This window comes from Bos grunniens, chromosome 1 (genome assembly GCF_055505025.1).
Source record: "Bos grunniens cultivar Pamir isolate PY7600 chromosome 1, Bosgru_T2T1.0, whole genome shotgun sequence".
Classification (NCBI taxonomy): domain Eukaryota; kingdom Metazoa; phylum Chordata; class Mammalia; order Artiodactyla; family Bovidae; genus Bos; species Bos grunniens.
Genome location: NC_141165.1, coordinates 18834724 through 18862457, shown reverse-complemented (window position 1 = coordinate 18862457; position 27734 = coordinate 18834724). Strand labels below are relative to the sequence as shown.

General features: G+C 41.2%; 1 protein-coding gene across 50 annotated transcripts in view; it reads right to left on the bottom strand.

The window, feature by feature from the left end:
- NEK11 (NIMA related kinase 11) overlaps window positions 1-27734 on the bottom strand; it is a 272407-nt gene that overhangs the window by 145784 nt on the left and 98889 nt on the right. For 19 of the 50 annotated variants that reach the window (XM_086345852.1, XM_086347840.1, XM_086346250.1 and 16 more), the window contains 7 exons: window positions 23671-23820; window positions 23499-23577; window positions 23037-23072; window positions 20572-20657; window positions 9266-9385; window positions 6204-6297; window positions 1624-1738 (listed from right to left, as the gene is read on the bottom strand). In XM_086345852.1, the coding sequence (XP_086201978.1) occupies window positions 1624-1738; window positions 6204-6297; window positions 9266-9385; window positions 20572-20657; window positions 23037-23072; window positions 23499-23577; window positions 23671-23820 (680 nt within the window). The remainder of the gene's footprint in view (window positions 1-1623; window positions 1739-6203; window positions 6298-9265; window positions 9386-20571; window positions 20658-23036; window positions 23073-23498; window positions 23578-23670; window positions 23821-27734) is intronic. The other 31 variants (XM_086345908.1, XM_086346699.1, XM_086347004.1 and 28 more) reach the window with 5 other exon arrangements.

Here is a 27734-nt window from a genome sequence, read left to right as displayed (position 1 = left end):
GGAAGACATCAGATGCATGTTTGGGCTGAAATGACCAGCCAATCCAAGTGCTACTACCTCCATTTTTTTTTTTTTTTTTTTTGAAAAAAGAATTCAGCTCCTGCCAAAGAGAGTTTCAGCCACAAGGATGTACCTGGAGACCTTTGACCACAAGATGTGTGAGGCTCCCATGCCCCAACCCCCATCCTAGGACCTCCGCAGCAGGCACACTAAGGCCTATGATAGAAGTCTCCTGAAGCACCTTGCAGACTGGTGCTCGCCCAGGAACCTTTCTGCACTTGGACTGAAACTTGAATCATGTCTGACATTCTCTCAACCTTTCTGGGCTCCTTCCCCAACTCTCCTGATAACATTTTGTACTTTTAGCCCCACTCGGGGAGAAGGAAATGGAAACCCACTCCAGTACTCTTGCCTGGAAAATCCCACGGACGGAGGAGCCTGGTAGGCTGCAGTCCATGGGGTCACTAGGAGTTGGACACGACTGAGTGACTTCACTTTCACTTTTCACTTTCATGCATTGGAGAAGGAAATGGTAACCCACTCCACTGTTCTTGCCTGGAGAATCCCAGGGATGGGGGAGCCTGGTGGGCTGCTGTCTCTGGGGTTGCACAGAGTCGGACACGACTAAAGCAACTTAGCAGCAGCAGCAGCAGCAGCAGCAGCCCCATCTTGGCACCTGCCTCTCAGAGGTCCAAACAACGTATCATTCATTCACTTGAGGGATGTTAACTGAGCACCTACAATGTTCCTGGGCTTCCCAGGTGGCACCAGCGGTAAAACTTGACTGCCAATGCAGGACACATAAGAGACGTGGGTTCAGTCCCTGGGTCAGGAAGATCCCCTGGAGGAGAGCAAGACAACCCACTCCAGTATTCTTTCCTGGAGAATTCCATGGACAGAGGAGCCTGGTGGGCTACACAGTCCATGGGGTTGCCAAGAGTTGGACATGACTGAAGTGACTATGCACGCACACACAATGGCTCTGGCACTTGTCCGTAGCCCTGGGGAGAAGGGTACAGGACTGAAAGGCCACATATTTCGAGCCCTCCCTCTCGGGGTCATGAACTGCTTCCTCTCTTTGGCTTTCACCATGTGCTGAGAGCACATGACAGCCTCAGCTCATTCACTTTATTAATGGATTGCTTCATGGTTAAGGAAACTGTTGCCAGGGCTTCCCCCACTGGGCCAGCCTTTTTACTCTAAAACTCATGTGTTTTTTTTACCATTAGGCTATGATAACCCAGTTTGGCTGACAGCTCTGAGCACTTTTCTTTTCTGGCTCCTGAGGGCCAGGAAAACCAGTTACAGAGGCAAACTGTATTTCAGAGCATTCATAGTGCTACACAGGTTAGTGGTGATGCTGTTTAACTCATACAGAAGGGGAGGTCCCTTGTCCAGTGTGAATTTCTAGCTCATCCTCACCATGTCAAGAAGACAGAGAGGATAGACAAAGCCTCAGCTTCCTGCTCTCTATCACCTCAGCTCAGCTCTGGCAAACTGATAGAAGGTGGCTGCATACACCCAAAGCTTTCCCCAGAGGCCGCCAGGCCCACTGGACAGTCAGCCACACCAGCCCACCTGTCATCCAAGAGCAGCCTTCTGAACACTGATGCAAATTCATACCATGATCTCCAAGGTCAGCTATGGTGTCCTCCACATTTGACCCAAGTGTGCAGAGATCCAGGGAAGGAATGGGCTGAGACTCAGGCAGGTTGTCTGAAGCTGGGTCATCACATTCCTTGCAAAAAGTAATGAACAATTCATGAGAAGCTGATCAGAGGAAACAGCATTACCACAAATGAAACAATATTCTTGTTTAGAAAATGATTTGGAAACAAAAGCCTACCTAATCCTCTCCCTTAAACATGGTAACATTTTCAAATCTTAGGAAGGCAGCTTGGAATGAGAGAAACAGCTTTGAATTAACTTGGCAGGTGACCCTGGGCAAAGCATGTAACCTCCCTTGGCCTGAGTGTCAGGGTCATGGTGAGGGTGAGGCAGAAGGGATGCCCAGGGCACACACGGGAGGAGGTACTGACTTGCAGCATCGGCTGCTGAGAATGGGGATCTCCTTCCATTGTGCACCCAGGCCTCACGCTCCCCGCAGCCTAGTCCAGCCCTGCTCAGCTTCCTCATCTCAAGACTACAGGTGCTGGCTTCCGTAATGTTCAAGCTCTCTTCCAGCTTTTTCTGTGATTTTATGAATTTCAATTCCCTAAAAGAAAGAGATCTAAGAGGTGACATAAGAGTTTATACTTAAAAAAAAATGTTAAGTTAAACTTCTCAAATATATCAACAGGCATTTCAGCTAATCACTGGGTCTATATATGTGTGTGTGTGTGTTTGCCACCCAGACCTAATGACGAATTGACCTCTTTTCCAGGATAAATGGTTTTCATGGAGAACTAGTCCAAGAGTACCTTCTTATCAAAAGGGGAAAGTTCAAACTATCCTAAATAAATAAGTAAAACACAGCTGTGCTACACTGTGATATGGCATCTGTGGAAATACAGTCATAAATATTTTTAAGAAAAATAGTCCATTTTTTATACTGTATAATAATTGCTGCAGGAGGTGAAACTGGGGCTCCAAATTTCAAAGGATCACCAATAATGCAAAAAAACAGAGACTGTGTAAAATGTGCCTTTGTGCCTATTTCAGAAACTTTTTGAAAACAAGTATTTGAATTCTCAATTGACTTCGATTTTCTGAGGTTCTCTTTGAAGAGAACTGTTATAATGGTCTTAGAAGGAGCAGGACATGACCTGCTCTTTGATCCCCAAGACTATTTCACATTTGCAGGCCTGACCTGCCACACTCTTCACAAAAACCTTCATACCTGCATATACCCCAGGATAAAAGAAAGACTGGGCTTAGTGTGTGCATCGTGGCATCTAGTTGTTTTAAGCTACCATCCTTTAAGAAATGGTGCTGACACGATTCCACAGCCAACTACACTTCAAGATTTCAAAGCCCAAATCCAGCACAGCAGAAAATGCCTGCCAGAGAAAAAGGCCCCGTCAGTCAGGATCTGAAAAACAAAGCAAGCCACTCTCCTAAACGCCTCAAAGAATTTTTATAATGTTTAAGGGGTGACACAATCAGCCTCTCTCTGAACTCTGATTCTATCTCCAGCTACTGCTTTTGAAATATAATGAGGTTTGCTTCAGCTCGCCAGACAGAAGCAAGAGGACTGGAGAACAGAGCCCAGTGAGAGGAGGAAAAAATTCAACCACAAGTGCGCCTTTGGGGAAAGACAGGAGTGTGTGCCTCTTATTCCTTCTCTCCTTTTAAATTAAGTTTTTCTTTAGCTTCTCGCACCTGAATGATCCAATTTATTTCTCACACTATACCTCACCCTTTTCAGCTCGCTGATGCTTCTCCACAAGATGTCTAGACCCTTTGGACCATCTGCAAAGTGTTCAGCTCTCTGTCCTTGGTTCTCTGAATATGTTACACCTGCCTCACTCCTGGGCTTCCCTACTGGTTCAGTCAGTAAAGAACCTGACTGAAATGCTGGAGACTGTGATGTGATCAGACTGGTCTCCACTCTGCCTGGCCTCCTCTCTCCATCCTCCTCCAGGGGGAACAAGAACCTTCGCTCAGGCTGCCTCTCCTTTTCTTCCATTCCCATTAAATGTTCTATTTTTTCTAAAGAGATAATAAGAAGGTCTGCTCATCATGGCTTTCCCAGATCCTCCTCCATCTGAAGCTGCTTTCAAGAACCCAATTTCTGTTCATTACTAATCAGTGTGATCCTGGCCCAGCAGAATCACCAGGGGGTTTGTTAGAAATGCAGTATCTCAGGCCCCACTTCAGACCAGGCAAGTCAGAATCTGCATTTCAACAAGACCAACCAGTGATTCAGGTGCGTTTTGAAGTTTGAGAAGTGCTGCTAGAAGCCATAAGAATTTGAAATAGCGCCAGCTGACTGTGGAGCTGAGCGGTCAAAGATGGTTTTCCTGAAGAGGAAGTGACATTTGAAAGAGGGAGAGTGGGATGGTACCAACGGGCCAGAGAGAAGCAGCTGATTGGCCCAAAGGAAGGTGAGAGACCTGGGGTGCTGAGCGACACCATGCGCTGAGCACAATCAGCACTTCCTGTCCTCATCAATATGCAGCTGAGGAAAGCTGCTTCTGCAAAGCTCAGGACCAAAGACTGAACTGAATCCTAACAACCAAAGAATGAACCACCACCGTCTCTGACCAAGACAGCCGCAGCCACCTCCCTCCTGCCTCTGCTCCTTGCTGATGGATGGGGATGGAATTGGGAGAAACTAGGCAGACACTGTGGAGGTTATGAGTTGGGACTCCATAAAATCTGTGAAATCCTCACGTTCCTCATCTGAACTGAGCCAAGATCTGGAATCCCATGTTCTGTAGGATAATATAGAGTTAATAAAATCTTAAGTGACTTTATGATTCCCCAAGGGCCCTGATTTTTATAGGATGAACAGGACCTCATACAGTGCAGTTGCTTCACACTGATAATAATCATATCAGAAATTAAAAACAACACAAAAATGGTGATTTTTGAAGGCCCATGAAGAAAAGAAGAAGTTATCAGACACTAAAATATAAGATTATACTTGAAACTATGTTTTTATTTACCATATGCTAACTTCATTATGGTTAGAATAAAGTTATTTAGGCTTTATAATACAAAATATTACCACATCTGTACTTCTCAATATCCAGTCTCTGGGGGTAAAATCCCTTAGAAGCAGGGGACTCTGAGCATTCCAGGAAAAAAAACCCTCCCAACCCCCACATCTCTGAAGCCATCTTCCCTGAGAAAGGGGCTTGGGATAGAGCAGCACCAGCACCCCCATGTTGTCTGCTGAGGGGTCAACTGATAGAGACTCCTAAGGTCAGAGAAGGCTGGACCCCCATCTGCTCTAGCTTTGGGTTTTCAGAACTTGAGAGTACTCACAACCACTAAGTCATTGAGAAAGGTGACTCCTCAGTCAGAGAGCAGCAGAAAACAATGTTCCCAGGCTCTGCTTTGTCTGCAAGTGAGCTCCAGTAGGGACTCCTGCACACCCCAGATCCAGAGCCCTCTGCTGACTGAGCTACAGTAGTAGAAAAAGTGTCTTCAGGCCTAGGGATCACCCCCACAATTTCAGGGGGTCTGGCCCATCCTGCTAAAGGAAAGACTTTCCCTCAGATGCAGGAATCGCCAATGAACAAATAACCAGAATTTGAAACAGTAAACTTCTCCCAAAAAATGACTCCTTCCCAAGTTGCTTTTACCAAAAGAGCTGCAAGGTTGGTGTTGATGTTCATTATCCAAATACAACCCTGAAGAAAAATTACATTAAGTATCAAAGCCCACATTAAGGTCAATGAAGATATGTTTAACCATTGCTGCTGCTGCTGCTGCTGCTAAGTCGCTTCAGTCATGTCTGAGTCTGTGCGACCCCATAGACGGCAGCCCACTGGGCTCCTCTGTCCCTGGGATTCTCCAGGCAAGAATACTGGAGTGGGTTGCCATTTCCTTCTCCAATGCATGAAAGTGAAAAGTGAAAGTGAAGTCGCCCATTCATGCCCGACTCTTAGCGACCCCATGGACTGCAGCCTAACAGGCTCCTCCGTCCATGGGATTTTCCAGGCAAGAGTACTGGAGTGGGGTTGCCATTGCCTTCTCTGATGTTTAACCATTAGGGAATGGTATTTGCTATTCAGGTGCCTGGGATGCAGAGGACATGAATCTGGGGTGCATTTCATGTGAGTCTACAACCTAATTTATTACTGGATATCTAGGGTAATTTGCCAAAGGAGTTATTAACACAATGTATGATGATATGGATAGGAGACAGAAAATAAAGAGAGAAAGAATGAAAAATAAGACAAAAAGAACAATGGACTAGAGAGGTAAAGCATGGCTGAAATTCAAAATTAGATAGACACATATCTGTTCTGCAAAGTCAGACCTTTAACTCAGCTGTTCATTCCATCCTGATGAAGTCACCTTTAAACAGCAGGCACTTGGTGCAGCTGCTCTGAAAAAGTGTTGTCTCTAATTTCTGGCCTACAGTTAGCACTCAAAACAAATCTCAGTACATCCTGGAATTGGGCAAAGTTGGTCTGGATGTTTTTTTTCCCCTACCTTGTCCCCCTTTCCTACCCAGTTGGCCCTACGAATCTGAAGAATCCGAGGCAAGAAAAGGTCTTTTGTAAAATTTAAAACAGAAGCGCACTCACGTGGAGCACATCCACAGTCTGCCGCTGGAAGTTCCGCGATCTCAGTTCCCGCATTCGTTTGTTGTTTTCTTCATATTTTTCTTCCACAAGCTTTCTGCATAAAGTGAACATAGGCAAAGACCTGAAATTTGCTAAGATGACATCTGTTTCATAAGAAAGTGTGATCCCTGTTTCCACAGGCAGACCAGGGTGTTGGGCAACCAGCCTGCAGTCTCTCTCTCAATGGATGAGTATGGTGCAGCCTCAGTGGGCTCTCCTTTAAAGCATGCAGGATGCCAGCTCCTTGTTCCCCCAGGACTCAGCGTAGGAGGGCAGTGCCATCCCTGTGTGCTCTGGCCTGTGCTGACAGGGGTATGTCTCAGATGCCCGATTGAGAGCCCACCACATACCAATAACTAGGTGACAGCCATAGACACGGAAAATAGACCCACATTTTAAAGAATTTATGGAAAAGAATATGAGAGCTACTGTGAAGAGGACTTTTTCTTGGACATTTCCAGTTTCCTCTACAACAGGAATTGAATTTACTAGACCTGTTGTTAAACTGGAGGAAAGATTTGAATTTTTGTGATTACTTGTGCCCTAATCTATACTTAGATTTCTTGAAAAAATCACTGAACATCCTGTTGTCAAATTTTCTTGTCTTTAAATTGTGTGGGTACATTATAACCCTCATGAAAATGAAGTCATTTTCTAGCTAACACCCATCCTTTCTTGAATCCTAGAAACAAAAATCAAAACAAACTTTATTTAACAAACTATTGCCTTTAATAACAAAAATATTAAATGTCACGAGGAAGATCAATGGCTTTTTTGCATATTAAAGAAATTTTAACCTGAGAAATAATTTGTAATGTGCAAATTATTAAATTGCTTTTTTAATCTGTTACTGTCAGACATTTAATTTTCCTTTCACCCTCAACCAATGACACGAACCATGGCACCCTGGAAATAAACGCATTCCTGAGGTGTTAGATCTGGGGCTATGAGTTGATGCAACTGTTCAAACAATATTCATGAATATATTTTCTCAACCAAATCCACACTTAGTGGTGTACTGGATTTTACATATTTTCCAGCTTAACACTGAATAATATCACATTGGTACCTTGAAAGGGCATTGTTGGAACATTTACACCATAGAATCAGCAAACAAATTATTAATAGTAGCTACTCCTCTGGCCCCCACAGACCCAGAAGCTTCATCAGCAAACTACTGCCCATGAAGCACTGTGACAGAAATCTTTTCCCATATTTATTAAAGAAAACATTTGATAAGAGGAAGTGGTCTCTCAGGTTCTTACATGGTTCATCATGATAGGCACTTTAAGTACAAGGACACCTTGGATCATTTTTCAGATACAATGTTGTTGCTGTTGTTCTGTTGGGAAGTCATGTCCAACTCTTTCCGAACTGAAGTATGCCAGGCTCCCTTGTCCTTCACTGTCTCCCAGAGTTTGCCCAAATTCACGTCTGCTGAGTCAGTGATGTGATCTAACCATCTCATCCTCTGCTGCCGTCTTCTCTTTCTGCCTTCAGTCTTTCCCAGCATCAGAGTCAGCTCTTTGCATCAGGTGGCCAAAGTATTGGAGCTTCAGCTTCAGCATAAGTCTTTCCAATGAATATTCAGGGTTGATTTCCTTTAGGATTGACTAGTTTGGTCTCCTTGCAGTCAAAGGGACTCTCAAGAGTCCTCTCCAGCACCACAATGCAAGAGCCTCAGTTCTTCAGTGCTCAGCCTTCGTTATGGTCCAACTCTCACATCCGTATGTGATTACTAGAAAAACCATCGCTTTGACTATATGGACCTTTGGCAACAAACTGATGTCTCTGCTTTTTAATATTCTAAGTTTGTTCTAGCTTTCCTTCCAAGGAACAAACTTCTTTGAATTTCATGGCTTCAGTCACCATCTGCAGTGATTTTGAAACCCAAGAAAATAAAATCTGTCACTGCTTCCACTTTTTCCCATCTATTTGCCATGAAGTGATTGGACCAGATGCCATGATATTATTTCTTTAATGTTGAGTTTTAAGTCAGCTTTTTCACTCTCCTCTTTTCCCCTCATTAAGAGGTCAGATACATTAACAAGGTCATAAAATGGACAGATTTTATTTTCAGGCCTTTTTGTCTCTTTAGTTCTTGGTTGGGGCTTCTAAGCTTCAAAAAAAAGGCAGAGGAAGAAAGAACAAAAATCGGTCAATTGGGCTACTTACCAGCTGAAAAATCAGTTTTTGAGAAATTGGGAGTCTGGGGTTCCTTGGAAGAACCCTTTCATGTGTAAACTCTGAAGACTAGTGATCTCATACAAGCAGCACTGCCCCCAGACTGCGAAGGCCTTCACTTCGCAGAACAGAGCTGCTTCCAGTCTTCTCTCTCAGTTCAGTCGCTCAGTCATGTCCCACTTTTTGCGACCCCATGGACTGCAGCATGCCAGGCTTCCCTGTCCATCACCAACTCCTGGAGACTCCTCAAACTCATGTCCATTGAGTTGGTGATGCCATCCAACCATCTCATCCTCTGTCATCCCCTTCTCCTCCTGCCTTCAATCTTTCCCAGCATCAGGGTCTTTTCCAAGGAGTAAGTTCTTCACATCAGGTGGTCAAAGTATTGGAGTTTCAGCATCAATCTTCAGTCTTGTCTCTACAGACAACAATTTTCTGCAGATACATTCTTCTCCCTAGAGAGCAGCCAGTACTCCAAGCAGAGGGGGTTTAGCAAACACCTGGGGAGTATGGACAGAATAGTGAGGCCGCCTTATCACCCCTCACAGGGCTATGTAAAGAAGGTATCAGCAAAAAGGAGGCTTTGTCTGGAGGTTGTCTCTGTATTTTCATTCCTAATAACCTCCCTGATAGTCCATCGTTCTTTTCACATAAGACTGAAAGCTTGATATTAATACTGTCTGACATCTAATCACCATATTTTGAGCGAATGAGTGAAAGAAAAAATTAATAAATATATAAGAATGTACATTTTAATTTTCTCTTGTGGTTTCTGCTTTTATTTAGCACATTCTTTTAGAGTCCCGAGAGGCAGCCTTCACTAAGGGAAGGTCACTTACTTCAGCTTCCTGGCCTCCTCATCAGCTGCCTGGACCTTCCTCACCCGCATCCTCTCTCTTGGTGTCATCTTCTGCACCTCAGACAGTGCCCGCAGGGTCTGCAGGTGAATCTTTTTTTGCCTGTAAGAATAAAGATTCCCATATGCAACCCATCCCAAACATGCTCAGAAAAATTAAACAAGTATTTTACAGAAGTATCATTACACTGCTGAGAAGGGAAAAAGATCTCAAGACTTGCCAAGCAAAAACTAATAAACCCTGGGTAGGTAATTAGCCAAGCAGTACTGTGGTTAATTGGCAATATTTTTAAAATTAGATTTCTGTTTAAAAGCAAATTTTGTACTTTGCAAATTTCTGCTCATTTCACTGCCTATGACTGATTTTCATAGTGTAAGATAAATTAGGATCTTGACTATTAAGGAGTAAATAACAATATGGATAGGACACAAATTTAGAATTAGACAGACAGGGTTGGAATCCCATCTCTCCCATTCATTAGCTCTGCATCCTTGAGCAAGTTACTGAACCTTTCTGAACCTCAGTTTTCTCGTCTATTAAGTGAAGTTGCTCAGTCGTGTCTGACTCTTTGCTACCCTAAGGACTGTAGCCCACCACGCTCCTCCATCCATGGGATTTTCCAGGCAAGAGTACTGGAGTGGGTTGCCATTGCCTTCTCCAGAGGATCTTCCCAACCCAGGGATCGAACCTGGATCTCCTGCATTGTAGGCAGACACTTTACCATCTGAGCCACCAACAGGCTATCATGAGTATTACATGAGATAATGTATATATAGTGCCTGACACATAAAAGAATCCCAAAATGGTGCTATTAGAATGTGCATGCTCAGTTGCATTCAACTCTTTGCAACCCCATGGACTCTAGCCCGCCAGGCTCCTCAGTCCGTGGAATTTTCCAGGCAAAAATACTGAAGTGGGTTGCCATTTCCTCCTCCAGGAGATCTTCCCAACCCAGGGATCATACCTGTGTTTCCTGCAGCTTCTGCATTGGCAGGCAGATTCTTTACCACTGAGCCACCTGGGAAGCCCCAGTACTATAATAGCTAAGTGTTATTGAATATGCCCTGTCTTCTAGGCTTCACACAGTAGATATTTTTTAATATTTTATTTATTTTTTAATTGGAAGAAAATTGCTTTACAATGTTGTGTTGGTTTCTGCCATACAGCACTGCAAATCAGTCATAATTATATATATATAATAATTACAATATATATATAATTATATATAATAATATGACTGATTATACATATATATCTCCTCCCTCATAAGCTTCCCTCCCTTCCCCCCATCCCACCTCTCTAAGTAATCACAGAGTGATAGACTGGGCATCCTATGTTATACAGTGGCAGCTTCCCACTAGCTGTTTATTTTACACATGATAGTGTTGTATATATGTCAGTGTGACTTTCTCAATTTGTCCCACCCTCTTTCCCTTGCTGTGTCCACAACTCCATTCCCTCTGTTTGTGTCTCCTCTCCTTCCCTGCAAATAGGTTCATCAATACAATTTTTCCAGATTCCATATATATGTGCTAATATACAATATTTGTTTTTCTCTTTCTGACTTACTTCACTCTACATAACAAGTTCTAGGTTCATCCACCTCACTAGAATGGACTCAAATTCCTTCTTTTTATGGCTGAGTAGTATATATATGTACCACAACTTCTTTATCCATTCATCTGTCAATAGACATCTAACTTGCTTCCATGTCCTGGCTACTGTAAATAGTGCTGCAATGAACATTGTGGTACATGTGTCTTTTTGAATTGTGGTTTTCTCAGGGTATATGCTCAGTAGTGGGGCTGCTGCATCACATGGTAGATTTAGTCCTGTTTTTTGTTTTTTTTTTAAAGAACCTTCACACTGTTCTCCATAATGGCTGTAGCAGTTTACATTCCTTCCAACAGTGTAAGAGGGTTCCGTTTTCTCCACAAACTCCCCAGCATTTGTTGTTTGTAGGTATTTGATGATGGCCGTTCTGGTTGGTGTGAGGTGATACTTCATTGTGATTTTGATTTGCATTTCTCTAATAATGAGTGATGTTGAGCATCTTTTCATGTGTTTATTGGCCATCTTTATGTCTTCTTTGGAAAAAATCTGTTTAGGTCTTCTACTCATTTTTTTATTGTGCTGTTTGTTTTTCTGATTTTGAGCTGTATGAACTACTTATACTTTTTGGAAATTAATTCTTTGTCAGCTGTTTCATTTGCAATTACTTTCTCCCCTTCTGAGGGTTGTCTTTTCATCTTGTTTATTGTTTCCTTTGCCATGCAAAATCTTTTAAGTCTAATTGGGTTCCACTTGCTTATTTTTGTTTTTATTTTCATTACTCAAGGAGGTGAGTGAGAGATCTTGCTGCAATTTATGTCAAAGAGTGTTTCGACACAATGGTTTCTTCTAAGAGCCTATGTTTCTTCTTAGAGCCTATATTTTCTAAAAAACTATGCTTCTTTTAAGAGCCTATGTTTTCTTCTAAGAGCTTTATAGTTTCTGGGCTTACATTTAAGTCTTTAATCCATTTTGAGTTTATTTTTGTGTATTATGTTAGGAAGTATTCTAATTTATGTGTAGCTATCCAGTTTTCCCAACACCATTTTTTGACGAGGCTGTCTTTTCTCCATTGTATATTCTTGCCTTCGTCAAGGATAACATGTCCATATGTGTGAGGCTTTATCTCTGCAATTTCTATCTTGTTCCATTGTTTTTCATTTCTGTTTTTGTGCCAGTACCATACTATACTGATGACTGTGGCTTTGCAGTATAGTCTGAAGTCAGGAAGGTTGACTCCTCTAGCTCCATTTTTCTTTCTCAAGAATTGCTTTGGCTATTTGGAGTCTTTTCTGTTCCCATACAAACTATAATATTTTTTTATTCTAGATCTGTGGAAAATGCCCTTGGTAATTTGATAGAAATTGCATTGAATCTGTAGATGGCTTTGGGTACTATAGTTATTTTCACAATATTGATTCTTCCAATCCAAGAACATCGTATATCTCTCCATTGCATCATCATTGATTTTGTTCATCAGTGTCTTACAATTTTCTGCAAACAGGTCTTTTGTCTCTACAGGTAGGCTTATTTCTAGGCATTTTATTTGAATGCAAGGGATTTCTTTGTATTAATTTTGTACCCTGCAACTTTACTAAATTCACTGACTAGCTCTAGTAATTTTTTGGTGGCATCTTTAGGATTTTCTATGTATAGCATCATGTCATCTGCAAACAGTGAGAGTTTTATTTCTTCTTTTCCAATCTGGATTCCTTTTATTTCTTTTTCTTCTCTGATTGCTGTGGCTAGGACTTCCAAAACTATATTGAAAAACAGTGAGAAGTGTGGCATCCATGTCTTTTTCCTGATCTAGAGGAAATGCTTTCAATTTTTCACCATTGAGAATAACGTTTGGTGTGGGTTTGATGTATATGGCCCTTATTATGCTGAAGTAAATTCCTTCTATGCCAATTTTCTGGAGAGTTTTTTTTTTTTTTCTTTATCATTAAGGTGTGTTGAATTTTGTCTAAAGCTTTCTCAGCATCTATTGAGATGATCATATGGTTTTTATCTTTCAATTTGTTAATATGGTGTATCACATTGATTGATTTGTGTGTATTGAATCCTTGCATCTCTGAGATAAAACCCACTTGATCATGGTGTATGAATACTTTTAAAGTGTTGTTGGATTCTGTTTGCTAGAACTTGGTTGAGGATTTTGCATCTATATTCATCAGAGATTTTGGCTGGTGATTTCCTTTTTTGTGTGACATCTATGTCTGATTTTGGTATCAGGGTGATGGTGGCCTTGTAGAATGAGTTTGGGAGTTTTCCTCCCTCAGCAATTTTTTGAAAGAGTTTGAGCAGGATATGTGTTAGCTCTTCTCTAAACATTTGATAAAATTTGCCTTCAAGCCATCTGGCCCAGGAATTTTGTTTGTTAGAAGATTTTTAATCAGAGTTTCGATTTCAGTGCTTATGATTGGTCTGTTCATATTTTCTATTTCTTCTTGGTTCAGTCTTGGAAGGTTATACTTCTCTCAGAATTTGTCCATTTCTTCCAGGATGTCCATTTTATTGGCATATAGTTGCTCATAGTAGGCTCTTAGGATCCTTTGTGTTTCTGTGTTTTCCATTGTAAACTCTTTTTCATTTCTTATTTTATTGATTTGAATCTTCTCCCCCTTTTACTGGTGATTCTGGCTAATGGTTTGTCAATTTTGTTTATCTTTGGAATGAACCAGCTTTTAGTTTTATTGATCTTTGCTATTATTTTCTTCATTCCTTTTTCATTTATTTCTGCTCTTGTTGTTGTTGTTCACTCAGTCATGTCTGACTCTTTGTGACCCCAGGGACTGCAGCATGCCAGGATTCCCTGTCCTTCACTGTCTCCCAGAGTTTGCTCAAACTCATGTCCATTGAGTCCAAGATGCCCCCTTCTCCTTCCCTCTATCTTTCCCTGCCCTTAATATGTCTGCTCTGATCTTTATGATTTCTTTCCCTCTACTAAATTTGGGGGTTTTTTTGTTCTTTTTCTTGTTGCTTTAGGTGTAAGGCCAGGTTGTTTATTTGATGTTTTTCTTGTTTTCTGATGTAGGCTTGTATTGCTACAAACCTCCCTCTTAGCACCGCTTTTACTGCATCCCATAAGTTTTGAGTTGCTCTGTTCTTATTGTCGTTTGTTTCTAGGTATCTTTAAAATTTCCTCTTTGATTTCTTCAGTGACCTCTTGGTTATTTAGAAGTGCACTGTTTAGCCTCCGTGTGTTTGTGTTTTTTACATTTTCCCCCCTGTAATTGATATGTAATCTTATAGCATTGTGGTTAGAAAAAATGCCTGATATAGTATTAGTTTTCTTAAATTTACCAAGGCTTGATTTGTGACGCAAGAAATAATTTACCCCAGAGAATGTTCCAGATAAAAAACATATTCTACTGCTTTTGGATGGAATGTCCTATATCAGTTAGGTCTACTGGTCCAATGTGTTATTTAAGGCTTGTGTTTCCTTATTAATTTTCTGTTTTGATAATCTGTCCATTGGTGTTAGTGGAGTGTTAAAGTCCCCCACTATTATTGTGTTACTGATTATTCCTTCTTTTATAATTGCTACCATTTGCCTTATGTATTGATGTGCTCCTATGTTGGGTGCATATATATTTATAATTGTTATAATTTCTTTTTGGATTGATCTCTTGGTCCCTTTATTATTATGTAGTGTCCTTCTTTGTCTCTTCTTTGTCTCTTTCTTTTGATTTCCATTTGCATGGAATATCTTTTTCCAGCCCCTCACTTTCAGTGATGTATGTGCCCCTAGGTTTGAAATTGTCTCTTGTAGACAGCATATATAGGGGTCTTGTTTTTGTATACATTCAGCCAGTCTGCGTCATTTGGTTGGAGCATTTAATCCATTTACAATGTAAATGAATTAATTATTGATATATATGATACTATTACCATTTACTGTATTGTTTTGAGGGTTTTTTTTTTTTTTTCTTGGTAGGCCTTTTCTTTCTCTTGTGTTTCCCATCAAGAGAATTTCCTTTAGCATTTGTTGTAAAGCTGGTTTGGTGGTGCTGAATTCTCTTGACTTTTGCTTATTTGTAAAGCTTTTGATTTCTCCATCAAATCTAAATGAGATTCTTGTTATGTAGAGAAATATTGGCTGAAGGTTTTTTCCTTTCATCACTTTAAGTATATCCTGCCACTCCCTTCTGGCCTGTAGAGTTTCTGCTTAAAGATCAGCTGTTACCCTTAAGGGGATTCCCTTGTATGTCATTTGTTGCTTTTCTCTTGCTGTTTTTAAATATTTCTTTGTGTTTAATTTTTGTTATTTTGATTAATATGTGTCTTGGCATGTTTCTCTTTGGGCTTATCCTATATGGGACTCTCTGAGCTTCTTGTACTTGGGTGGCTATTTCCTTTCCCATGTTAGGGAAATTTTCAACTATGATCTGCTCAAATATTTTCTCATACCCTTTTTTTAATCTTCCTCTTCTGGGACCCCTTAATTCGAATGTTGGCACACTTAATGTTTTCCCAGAGGTCTCTGAGACTGTCCTCATTTTTTTTTCATTCTTTTTTCTTTATTCTACTCTGCTTCAGTTATTTCCACCATTCTTTCAGTTCACTTATCCACTCTTCTGCCTCAGTTATTCTGCTATTGGTTCCCTCTAGAATTTTTTATTTCAGTCATTATGGTGCTCATCGTTGATTGTCAGGCCACTGCCCACACTTTCCTGGGAGCCTGTACAGTCTGGCATTGCCAAGGAACCCACGAATTGGGGCCAGTTCCCCTGGAAGAACGCATGACCTGCCTCAAGCTGTAGCAAATCCCTGCAGGCCTCTGCCACTACAGGCACTCCCCACACATCCCAGCTGTGTCTGCTGTACCTCTCCTATTCCCCAGCCTGATTAAGCAAGGGAGCCCTGAGCTTTATTTCTCCTTTGTTTCTTATAGGTCCCCATGTCTTCTCAGTCCGTGCCTCCATTTTAGTTCTGGGATTTGGGATCACCTTTACTGCCGTTGTTCTGAGTCCTTTTCTGGGCAGATGGCCTATTTCCTCTTCATTTGTTTGGCCTTTTTCATTTTTAGCATCCTCCCTCAGCTGCCGCATATTTCTCTTTTAATTTTGTTTAGTTCACTGTGTTTGAAGTCTTCTTCCCTCAGGCTGCAAGGCTGTTGTTCCTCTTACTTCCGCCTCCACTGGGTGGGGGCAGACCAGTGCCTTGTGAAGGTCTCCTGTTGGCAGGGGGACTGGTGCCTGTGTTCTGGTAGGTGGAGCTGGATCCTGTCTCTCTGAAGGGCAATTCCATGTCCAGTGGCATGTTTTGGGGAGTCTGTGAGCTCAGTATGCCTTTGGGCAGCCTGTCTGTGAACGGGTAGTGTTGTGCTCTTGTTTTGCTAGTTGTATGGTGTGATCATCTGGCATTGGAGCTTGCTGGTCTTCGTGTGGAGTCAGGTCTTAGCATTGAGATGGACAGCTTTGGGAGAGCTCTTATTGATTAATATTCCATGGGGTCAGGAGTTTGCTGTTGTCCAATGTTCCAGACTCAGTCTTCCACCTTGGAAATTCAGGGTCAAACCCTGGCTGGAGCACAAAGACTCCACAAGCCACATAGCACAGAAGATAAAAAGAAAGAAAGAAATAGAATAAATATCAAGCAAACATACAAACAAACCAAAAGAATGGATGGACAAAACCCCATGACAAATGGTAAAAGCAACACTAAACATACAGGAACACACAATGAAACTCACACAAAGAAAAAAGAAGAAAGGATAAAAAGAGGAACCAACAAAGAAGAGGCAATCAAACCAATAAACAAACATACAAATGAAAACAAACACTAAAAAACTAGAGTAGCAAAAATACAAAACCAAAAACACAGGGGAAAATACAATATAATGAAAAACTACTGTAGAAAAAGGGAAAAATACAATAAAATAATTTTTTTTAAAAAAAGCATTAAAAAAGGAAAAAGTAAAAACAAAAAATTAAAGCACTTATAGAAAAAAAGAACAACAACGGAATGAAATGAAAAAATAAAAAAGACAGAGAGAGTGGTAGTAAGAAGAATATTTTCCTATGGCCTTACTTGTCCTTGCCACATAGTGAGCTCCAGCCAATCTACATACTCAGAAAGTCCTCTAATATTTCTAGGAAGGGCTCTGGACCTGCTGGCACTGTGGAGTCAGCTCAGACTCGGATCTGGTCTTACTCCAGCTTGTACTTGCTTCCAAAGTCCACAATTGCCCCCAAAGTCCACAGCCTCAAGCTAATTGCGGGGATTTAACCTGCTACACCTGCAGCTACAGAGGTGAATTCCCTTCCTCTTCTTTGGTCACACAGCTCCTCATGTTCAGCATTGGTTTTGGCCCCACCTCTGTTTGTAGGCCACATTCCATTGTTTGTTCCCAGCCCAGACAGTGAAAGTCGCTCAGTCATGTCCGACTCTTTGTGACCCCATAGACTGTACAGTCCATGCAATTCTCAAGGCCAGAAGACTGGAGTGGGTAGCCCGTTCCCTTCTCCAGCGGATTTTCCCAACCCAGGGGTCAAATCCATGTTTCTTGCATTGCAGGCAGATTCTTTACCAGCTGAGCCACCAGGGAAGCAAATGCAGCAGCTGCGTAGGGCTCATTGTTCAGTCGGGCTGGGGAGCAGGAGAGGTACAGCAGACACAGCTGGGATATGTGAGGAGTGTCTGTGGTAGCAGAGGCCTGCAGGGATTTGCCTGAGGCAAGTAATATGCTTTCCCAGGGATGTTGGCCCCAGCTTGTGGGTCCCTCGGTAGTGCCAGACTACACAGGCTCCCAGTAAGGTATGGGCAGTAACCTGCCTGCTCACAGCTTGATGGCAGTTGCAGCAGCCTTCACACCCACTCCTGGGGTCACAGATTGCAGCAGTGGCCCATCCTGCCTCTGGCACTTATAAAGGTGGTGTCCTGCCATCTGCAAGCGTTCAGAGTTAGAAAGTCCCTTGTCTCTCTGGCTGGCCCAGGCTTTCCCCTGGACTCCCTCAACTGTGGGCGGAGGAGCCTGGTAGGCTGCAGTCCATGGGGTTGCTAAGAGTTGGACACGATTGAGTGACTTGACTTTCACTTTTCACTTTTATGCATTGGAGAAGGAAATGGCAACACACTCCAGTGTTCTTGCCTGGAGAATCCCAGGGACGGGGGAGCCTGGTTGGCTGCCGTCTATGGGGTCGCACAGAGTTGGACATGACTGAAGAGACTTAGCAGCAGCAGCAGTCTATCTTCATGGCAGTTAAACCTGTCCTCTTCCTAGGGCCTGACTCCAAAGACTGAGCCTCAGCACCCAGCCCCGACTCACCATGGCAGGCATGCAAACAAGCATCTCAGGCTGGGAAGTGCTGGTCAGCACTGATCCCTGTACTGAATTCTCTCTGCTTTGCCTTCTGCTCACCTGTTGCTATGCTCCCCCCTCTGAGGCTCTGAAGCTGCCCCCATTTCCCTCCATGAGGGGGTTTCCAAGTGTGTGGAAACTTTTCCTCCTTTATAGATCCCTCCCTGAAGCACAGGTGCTGTCCTGATCCCCTGTCCTGATCCCTCTGGCTCTTTTTTTTTTTTTTTTCTGATTTCTTTTGCCCTACCCTGTTACATGGAGATTAGCTTAGAGGTCTTCTGCCAGTGTTCAGTAGATGCTCTGTAGGAGCTGTTCCACATACAGACGTATTTTTTATTTATTTATGGGGAGGAAGATGATCTCCACATCTCACTCCTCTGCCATCTTGAAAGCCCCCCCTCCCCAGTAGGTATTTTCATGGCATAGTGATTAATTGTGTGGTTAAGAACATTCACTGGGTTCATATCCTAGCTCTCAAAGTGAAAGTGAAAGTCACTCAGTCGTGTCTGATTCTTTGCAACCCCATGGAATATATAGTTCATGGAATTCTCCAGGCTAGAATACTGGAGTGGGTAGCCTTTCCCTTCTCCAGAGGATCTTCCCAACCCAGGGATAGAACCCAGGTCTCCCGCATTGCAGGCAGATTCTTTACCATCTGAGCCACCAGGTAAGCCCAAGAACACTAGAGTGGGTAGCCTATCCCTTCTCCAGCAGATCTTCCCAACCCAAGAATTGAACCAGGGTTTCCTGCATTAGGCTACATGCTATATGCCTTTAGACAAGTTACTTAAGCTCTCTATGATCATTTAAATAATACTAATTATAGTACCTATTTTATACGGTCACTTTGAGGTTAAATGAGCTAATTCAGGCAAAGAGCTTATAACAGAGCAAAGCATACGGTCATTAACTCTGAAAATGTTAGCCAATATTATTCAAGAGCCTCTTTCTTCAGTTAAAGTAATATGCATATGTTAAATGTACTGAAAGGTCTGCGGCCACATTCTTAATGGCATTTGGCTTGATTATAGCCCAATAATGGAATGCCTTTTGCACTCAACTCCCTCCTGAAGAAACACTATGAGGAAATTTTAATGATTGCTAGGCAGTTCTCATTCTTCTGGAATATAGTTTGGACCAGAACCTCCAGGGGCCATGCAGTTTTCAGGAATACATATGCCCTTAGTCTTTGTAAGACCAAAAAGAACCCTCAAAACAGAGTCATATATCTTGAAAATAACAGTGACAATTTGAAATCAATATCTCATAATGTGAAAGACCACCCAAAGAATTGAATCCGAGCACACGAAAATTGTAAGGACAGGCAAACTGTTTCACAATTACAGTGCAAATTGATAGCTCAAGTAAGTCCATTATTTTAAAGATAAGGTATCTACTATTGTCACGTATCCTGTTAACAAAATAAAATGAGAAGTTCCAAGCACTCTTGAAAAATTAGGTAGTAACCCAAGAAAACTAGGTTACAGGAGCATGCCTAAAGATATATCTCTTAAGGTACAGGGTATTTTAACTGGAAACCATGCATTAAAAAATGACTGAATACCTTTGGTGGCCCAGTTCCCTCAGTTTGAATGTGGATATGGAAGACAAACACAGCACAGTTGACAAACCACCGGACTGGGAGATAGAGAAGCATATTTGTGTAATTTGGCCTTGAAGATCAAGCTGTTAATGGCTAAAGTTCTTACTTCACAGCCTTGCACAGCTCTGGGAGGGACTGTCACTCTCATTGGGTCCTCACAAAATTAAATACAGTTCCGTGAGCAAAATTATAGATTTGGTCTCATCAGTGGTGCCCTCTGGAGTTGTGCAGTAACAGCCTGCACAGCTGCACATGGCTATTCTGACATAAAATAGTATTCTAGGCTCTTGTAAGTTATGGCATAGGAACTCTGAATCAGGCAGGAGAGAGAAATATGAAACACACATTCTCTAGTTCTTATGTACATCTCAAGAAAGTAAATTCTGGCTTATTTTCAATCATTCCAAGACTCTAGATACTCTGCCAGTTCCTGTTAAATTAACAATATGTGATAGCCATTTATGCTTAATCTGAATGTTCATAAGCATAAATGTCACTAAATGCTTGAAAGATAAATTTCTTTATATACTTACAGTGCAACTGCAGAGCTACCCTGCAGATCTGTAAGCTTTGTAGCTTTGTAGAGGTTTAAACTTTTATGGTTTGTAGAGGTTTGTAGAGGTTTAACCTTTTATGGTTTCAATTTGCTACCACCTCGGGCAAAGGGATTTGAAACATCAAGTTACTGAAGCTCCTTAATTTCTTGGCAAGACTTAAGTGAATTCTAGGATACTCCATGCAGTCAGCTTATCACTAATAGATTTTTTAAGATAAATGCATTTAACATTTATACTCAATGGGCTTTTTTTAAATAAAGCAATTACTTACACAGCATTAATTATATAAGTTGCCTCCTCCTGACTATTCAAATTCTTGTCTTCCAGGGCCATTTCTGAATATCGACACATCAGGTCCTGAAAAAAGAACAGCCATATCATGCCTTAAAGAATCCTCTTCAGGGATGAAGAGGCATAAAATGACCAGGGGCCTTTTCTGATGTGTGATACTATTGACCGTGTCTGGGGCTTGAAATCAAACCCACCAGTAACATTTTTCCTTCTGTAAAGGGTTTAAAACATTACACAGCAGCTCCTGTGGGGTCAGGCCCCTGCCCACCTCTCTAACCTCATATTGCTCTTCCTGCTCTCTCACTTCCAGTCACAAAGACACAGATAGGCCTTTTCTCAGCTCCAAGAACACACAGCTTTCTCCCACCTCAGGGCTGTTAGCGGACAATGTCTTCACTCCCAGTGAAACCAAGCAGAAACTTATGGGGCTCCTGGGCAAGAAAGTCTATCTGTGTTACCTGTTTCTCTCGTTTACAGGGAACAGACTCAGCCTCCATGACCTTCCCTGATTCCCAAGGGCAGGTTCAAATAGCTGTAGATCAGGGAAGGGAGGGGATGCAGAGACAAGGGAGGAGTAGGCAAAACACAACAGTGCAGCCTTGGGGCGGAGCCCTGGTTCCCCCTCGAGGGAACCAATTTACTGACACCAGATTGTGGTGCAGCAAAGTACAGTGTTTATTGCAGGGTGCCAAGAAAGGAGAATGGGCACCTAATATTCAAAAGACCCAAAATCCCTGATAGCTTTCAGGGAAGGGTTGTTTTTTTCCCCAAACTTTAAATGTGTGTGTTGGCGTACAGCCGACTCACAATGTTGTGGTAGAGTCAGGTGAACAGTGAAGGGACTCAGCCGTACACGTACATGTATCCATTCTCCCCAAACCCTCCCTCCATCCACTCTGGCACAGAACTTTGAGGAGAGTTCCATGTGCTAAACAATAGGTCCTTGTTGGTTATCCGTTTTGAATATAGCAGTGTGTACATGACATTAGGGAAGGTTTTTTAAAGGCAACGTTTGGGGCAAGGGTTGCAGCTCAGAGACTTCCTTAGGACTGGTAGATGGTGAGGTGACAGGTAGGGTGGTGTTTTGGAAATCTTAATCATCAACCAGTCTGAGGTCTACGTACTGGTGGTCATCATATAGTCACCACCTGGGTAGGGGGTCTTAGATTCTGCAGAACAACTCAAAGGTATGCAACAGATCATTATATATATCCCTTGGGGGGAGACCTAGGACTCATGGAACTATTATTTAGACTATCTTACTTTTCTTGCTTGACTGCTTTTCTTTTGTTTCTGCATTCCCTCATTTCTCTAATTAGTAACAGTTTGAGTCTTCATTTTGGAACTCAGGCGAGAGCTAGGAGACTAAAAAGGCCTTTTTATACAGTGACAGTGGCCATGGAGGGACTTTCATCTCTGGGAAAGCTCTGCAGTGTCCTGCTTCATTTTAGCTTCACCTTAATCCTAGCCTTGTTGGATCCTGTCCTTGAACTTTCAGTACTTTGATACTATGGATTTTTTATTAGCATCACTTTGGATTTTTTTAACATTGCATTACAACACAGTTTATCTTGATTACCGAGTTTTGGGCATCCTCTTTAATTTTGCACCAGGGCAAATGCCTCACTTGTCTCACCCTATTCCCAGGGAATCCATTGGATACCTTGTGAATTGTTTGTTTGTCAGCTCACATACCCTTCATTGTGGTTTTGATCACAATAACCAGCCTCTTCTCAGAAGTCTGCCCTCAGACAAGAGGACAGCTATATTCAGGGAGAGCTACAAGCAGCAGGGAGCTCCTACCACCTCCTCTTCCTGTCATGCCTCATCTCACATCTTTAGGGGTTCCTCCTCCAGGGAATATCACCAAAGTCAGAGCTTTGTAGCACCCACTCCATGTGATCCCAACATTCTCACTCAGGCTTCTGTAGGGCTGGCTGCTTCTCATTGTCTCACTGATGTTGCAACGTCAACCTACTCCTTCTCTGACCAACAAAGCCCTTCCTTTACTGTATTTCACAGCATCCTGTTTTCTTTCTTCGTAGTGCTTCTGATAGTTTACAATTATTTTATTTACTTGCTTACTTTTACTCGGTTATTGGATCCTCTTACTAGCAGTCAAGCTTCAAAGGACAGAAGCCATATCTATGCCTGTCATTTAACCAACCTCCCCCCAGCCCTGGAATGTCAGCACAATCCCGGGTGCTCCACTAACAACTGCACATCAAGTCAGCATCCCTGCTTCCTGTGGACTGAGAACTGGATACTGATGAAAAGGTGTGCCCATTTGTGAAGGTGAATGACTGCTTTATGGGTCCACTTAAAATTATTCATAAAATTAAAGGAAATCTCCCTGAGGGATTTGGATTATAAAAGCCTATAAAATCTAAAACAAACAAACAAAAACAAAACCTCCTGAAAGGATATCATTTTCTGTTTTCTTACCATTGAAGGCAGATTCTCTGCATCAGAATGTCTAATCTACAGGAAAACAAAATAAACTCAGCTAAGCAATAAAAAGTATTATTAGGATACAAAATAAAGGAGTAGAATAATAAAGGCCTAATGAAACCTTCAGATTTTGCATCATTAGTAGAACATTGCTATACTGGCAGGAATACACTTACAAAGTATCGAGAAAAGATTTGTGAGTCAAGAGTTCTTAAGGACGGATATTGCTGTTAGGGAGAAAATTACAATTCTAACTTCTCATATCTGGGGCACCAGGGAACTGGAGTCCATACACCTACTTTGGCAAAGAGACTGACTACTAACAATTTCCCCCAGCTTTTAAAATATTTCTTGTTTCTTCTTTCTGACTGATTCTTTAATGCAGCACATCTTCAAGTCCTAGAAGATATATAAATGCTAATATGTACTTTCCAGTATCCCTTTCATTTTAAATACCTGTAGTTGTTCATCTATGTAAGGAAGTTTTAGAATTTCTATTGCAGATGGTCTCAATGAAGGACTCTTGTTCAACATGCTGTAATGTTTAAAAAGAAGATTATTTTTCAAGTGAACTAAAATGTAAGCACAATTTAAAATTGTTTATGCAGCAATACATTTCTTTCCATACCTTTCCATAATGTCATTCAGCTGTCTTGGGTATCTCTCAGGGAGAGAAGGAGTGTCTCCTTCAACAATTTTTAAAACAATGGATAAGAAATTGGAGCCAGTGAATGCATGATTCATGCAGCACATCTCATACAAAATGCATGCCAGGGACCTGAAGACATAGTCAAAGAATCTGAATGAGGAATAAATGTCCTCTTTTAAATTTGATCATCATACAAAGTACAAAACCTCAGATGTGCTAGGGCACTGGATGTGAGGCACTAACATACACTTTGTTTTCTACTTAAATACATGTTTATTAAAAAAAAAAAAAGGAAAAACTGAAAGAAGAAAGCACAAAATGCAAGTTTGAATGAACACCTTTTGTCAGAGGAGAGCAAACAATCCAACAGGAATATGCCTATACAGAGTAGGGACTCAATAAATATTTGATAAAGGTAGTAAGGAATCTTTGAATTAACCTCTTTGAAGGAAAAATAAAATGCAGATAAAAACTGTCTTCCTAAGGCAGTTCAGTTAGTGTTATATATGCAAAATGAAATTTAAATTTATTAGCCTAGCCTTCCCTCTAATGTGTGCCCAAGAATTTTGAAAAGGAAGCTGATATCTTTATTAGTTTTCTAAATAGAATCCATTTGCAAATAGGGTGGGAGAGTGGTTGCCTGCAGCTCATATTAATATGCATAAATTCTCCCTTCAGGAATATGAAACAGAATATTAAGGTTCTAGATCAGTCCAACAGTAATTTGTAATAACTATGCAAATCACTCATCTCTAAACCAGTAGAAAAATATTTTAAATAATCTACATCATTAAGAAAACTAAGGGGAAATTTCTGCCTGAACTTAGTGTTAGGAAAGAATTTTTCTCCTGAATAATGGGTTAATTTTACCTTCTGGGTATTTTTAATTATATAACTAGCCAGGTCTCCCTTTTCTTATTAGTTGTTTGAAAGATCAGAAATAAATTTGCCACTGACCTTGTGTACCTGTGTTTTATGTAACTTCAAACATAAAAGGCAAAGTATATTATCAATATATACATACATACATGAATACTGTCTTTTTAACCATTTTGTGGGTGTTCAACAAAATGTGCATTTGTAAGAAAATCCTGGATGCATACATTGAAAATGTTTCTGTTCCAGTAAATAATAACACTAAAAATTTTTAAATGATTGGTACTTTACATATTACAAAGCGCTTTCATACAGATCTCAACAGAGCCTCATAATTTCCCAGTGAAATAGAGCCAATAACATATTTTCCCCCTTTTTGACATGATGAAACTGGCTCAGAGAAGTTAAATGATTTGGTTTAAGTTAAACTGACTCTTGAGTTAAGTACTTTTCTTTTCAAATCTGAGACTATTCCCATTATAGAACACTAGAAATAAGAGGCGGAGAAGGCAATGGCACCCCACTTCAGTACTTTTGCCTGCCTGGAGGAGCCTGGTGGGCTGCAGTCCATGGGGTCACTAAGAGTCGGACACGAATGAGCAACTTCACTTTCACTTTTCACTTTCATGCACTGGAGAAGGAAATGGCAACCCACTCCAGTGTTCTTGCCTGGAGAATCCCAGGGACGGGGGAGCCTGGTGGGCTGCTGTCTATGGGGTCGCACAGAGTCAGACACGACTGAAGTGACTTAGCAGCAGTATTAGCAGCAGAGTTACCACCAGAAGAATGGTAAAACAATGTATAACTGACAAGTGTAAAACTAACCAGTTACTAGAGGGAAAAAAATCAAACAATAAAAATTAAATTAAAACCAAAAAAGCAAGAAAGGACAAAAGAACATAAAACAAGTGAGATGTGAAGATTAAAAAGAAGACAAACTGTCATTAAGCATTTCAACATGATTATGGATATCAAAAAGGTCAAAAGACACTACAAACTACCAGAATTAACAATTGAATTTAGCAAGGTTGTTGGATACAAAGGTCATTTCTATAAGCCTGAGATAAATTTTAAAACAAAATTTTAAATGTCCTTTACATTAACATCACAAAATGTCAAATATGTAGGAATAAATTAAACACAACATGTGCAAGACGCTTCACTATAGCCTTAGTACTCTGCTGAGAGAAATTTTTTTAAAAAAAAAAAAAAAAGGAGGGATAAATTCACACTCTTGGATTGGGACATTCAATATTCTGAAGATATCAATTTTCCCCAGAACATCTATAGATCTAATGCAATATAAATCCAAATCCTAGCAGACTTTTTTGTAGCTGACTCTAAAGTTTACATGGAATTACAAAAGGAAAAGGGTAGCCAAGGCAACTGAAGATGAATAAGTTTGGAGGTTCTGTATTACCAAACAGCAAGATTATTATGAAGTTACATTTCTTATGAAAGTATGATACTGGCGAGGAAGAAAAAAATACAGCAGTGGAACAAAATACAGATCAAACCAGATCTGCACATAGTCAACTAGTTGACTAATGCAAAGATAAACTGCACTGTGGTAGAGAGAAAGATGATCTTTTTAATAAATTATGCTAGGACAGTTGAACATCCATATGGAAAATATTACATACGAATGCCTCTCTCACATCATATTCAAGCACAAAAACCAATTAAAGGTGGGTCTAAATGAAAATAGAGTCATAAAAGAGAAAACAGGTAAACATCTGCCTGATCTTGGTGTAAGTAAAGATTTTTTTAAGTAAAATGCAAAAAGCATGAACAATAAAGTTAGGGACTGATAAATGGACTTCATTAAAATTATAAACATCTATTCACAAAGTCAAATCTGGGTTTCATGAAGACATAATTCTACCTGAGTCATACTTGACGAATGTATTGGGGTTATAAAAAGATGAGGAACTATCTGGCTAGATAGACCATGGAACAATTAGATTTAGAGGACAACTCGGTAATCAATTTTGATGCAAAACTACTCCTTTTTTTGGAAATCCTCTCAGCTACACTGAATGCATGCTGCTTTCCATTTACCTATTTTATTTTGAGCTACTGATATTGGCTGTGCTGCAGCACACGGAGACTTCGGGATAGCATATTCAAAAGCAGAGACATTACTTTGCCAACAAAGGTCCGTCTAGTCAAGGCTATGGTTTTTCCTGTGGTCATGTATGGATGTGAGAGTTGGACTGTGAAGAAGGCTGAGCACTGAAGAATTGATGCTTTTGAACTGTGATGTTGGAGAAGACTCTTGAGAGTCCCTTGGACTGCAAGGAGATCCAACCAGTCCATTCTGAAAGAGATCAGCCCTGGGATTTCTTTGGAAGGAATGATGCTAAAGCGGAAACTCCAGTACTTTGGCCACCTCATGAGAAGAGTTGACTCATTGGAAAAGACTCTGATGCTGGGAGGGATTGGGGGCAGGAGGAGAAGGGGATGACAGAGGATGAGATGGCTGGATGGCATCACTGACTCGATGGACATGAGTCTGGGTGAACTTCGGGAGTTGGTGATGGACAGGGAGGCCTGGCCTGCTGTGATTCATGAGGTCGCAAAGAGTCGGACACGACTGAGCTACTGAACTGAACTGAACTGAACTTGTGGAAAGGGATCTGCTATGGTCCCAGTGCACCTATCTGGCACGGGAGCCAGTAAATGAAATATGAGACAATATGATCACAGAAACTTTGATGACATTTGGGGCAAAAGATTTTTTGATTATCCTGTACCAGTTTTACAATCCATCTACTATGTATACTTTGTATTCTAATGACTATACATATATGTAGCTATATGTCTATGTTTTAATTTTCTCCAGTTTACAACCAGGCATATCTACATGGGAATAATTACATTATCTCAAACTCATCACTTCTATCCTTTTTGAAAGCTTTTCTCTTATTTGACTCCCAGGTCTTAAATATGGCAATGCAACAGCAGGGAAGGGTCAGGGGCCAGGAGATGAGTTGAAAAAAACAAGAGATATATTTTACTTAGAAGTCTGCAACTTGCATTCCTTCCCCCACCCCCACCCCCTGCAAAATACAGCCAACTGTGAAGAAGTAAACAAATACATCCCTGAGGGGGTGAATGTGGCAGTGAAAAGGAAGACTGGGATCAGGTGTATGAAGCAAATTATA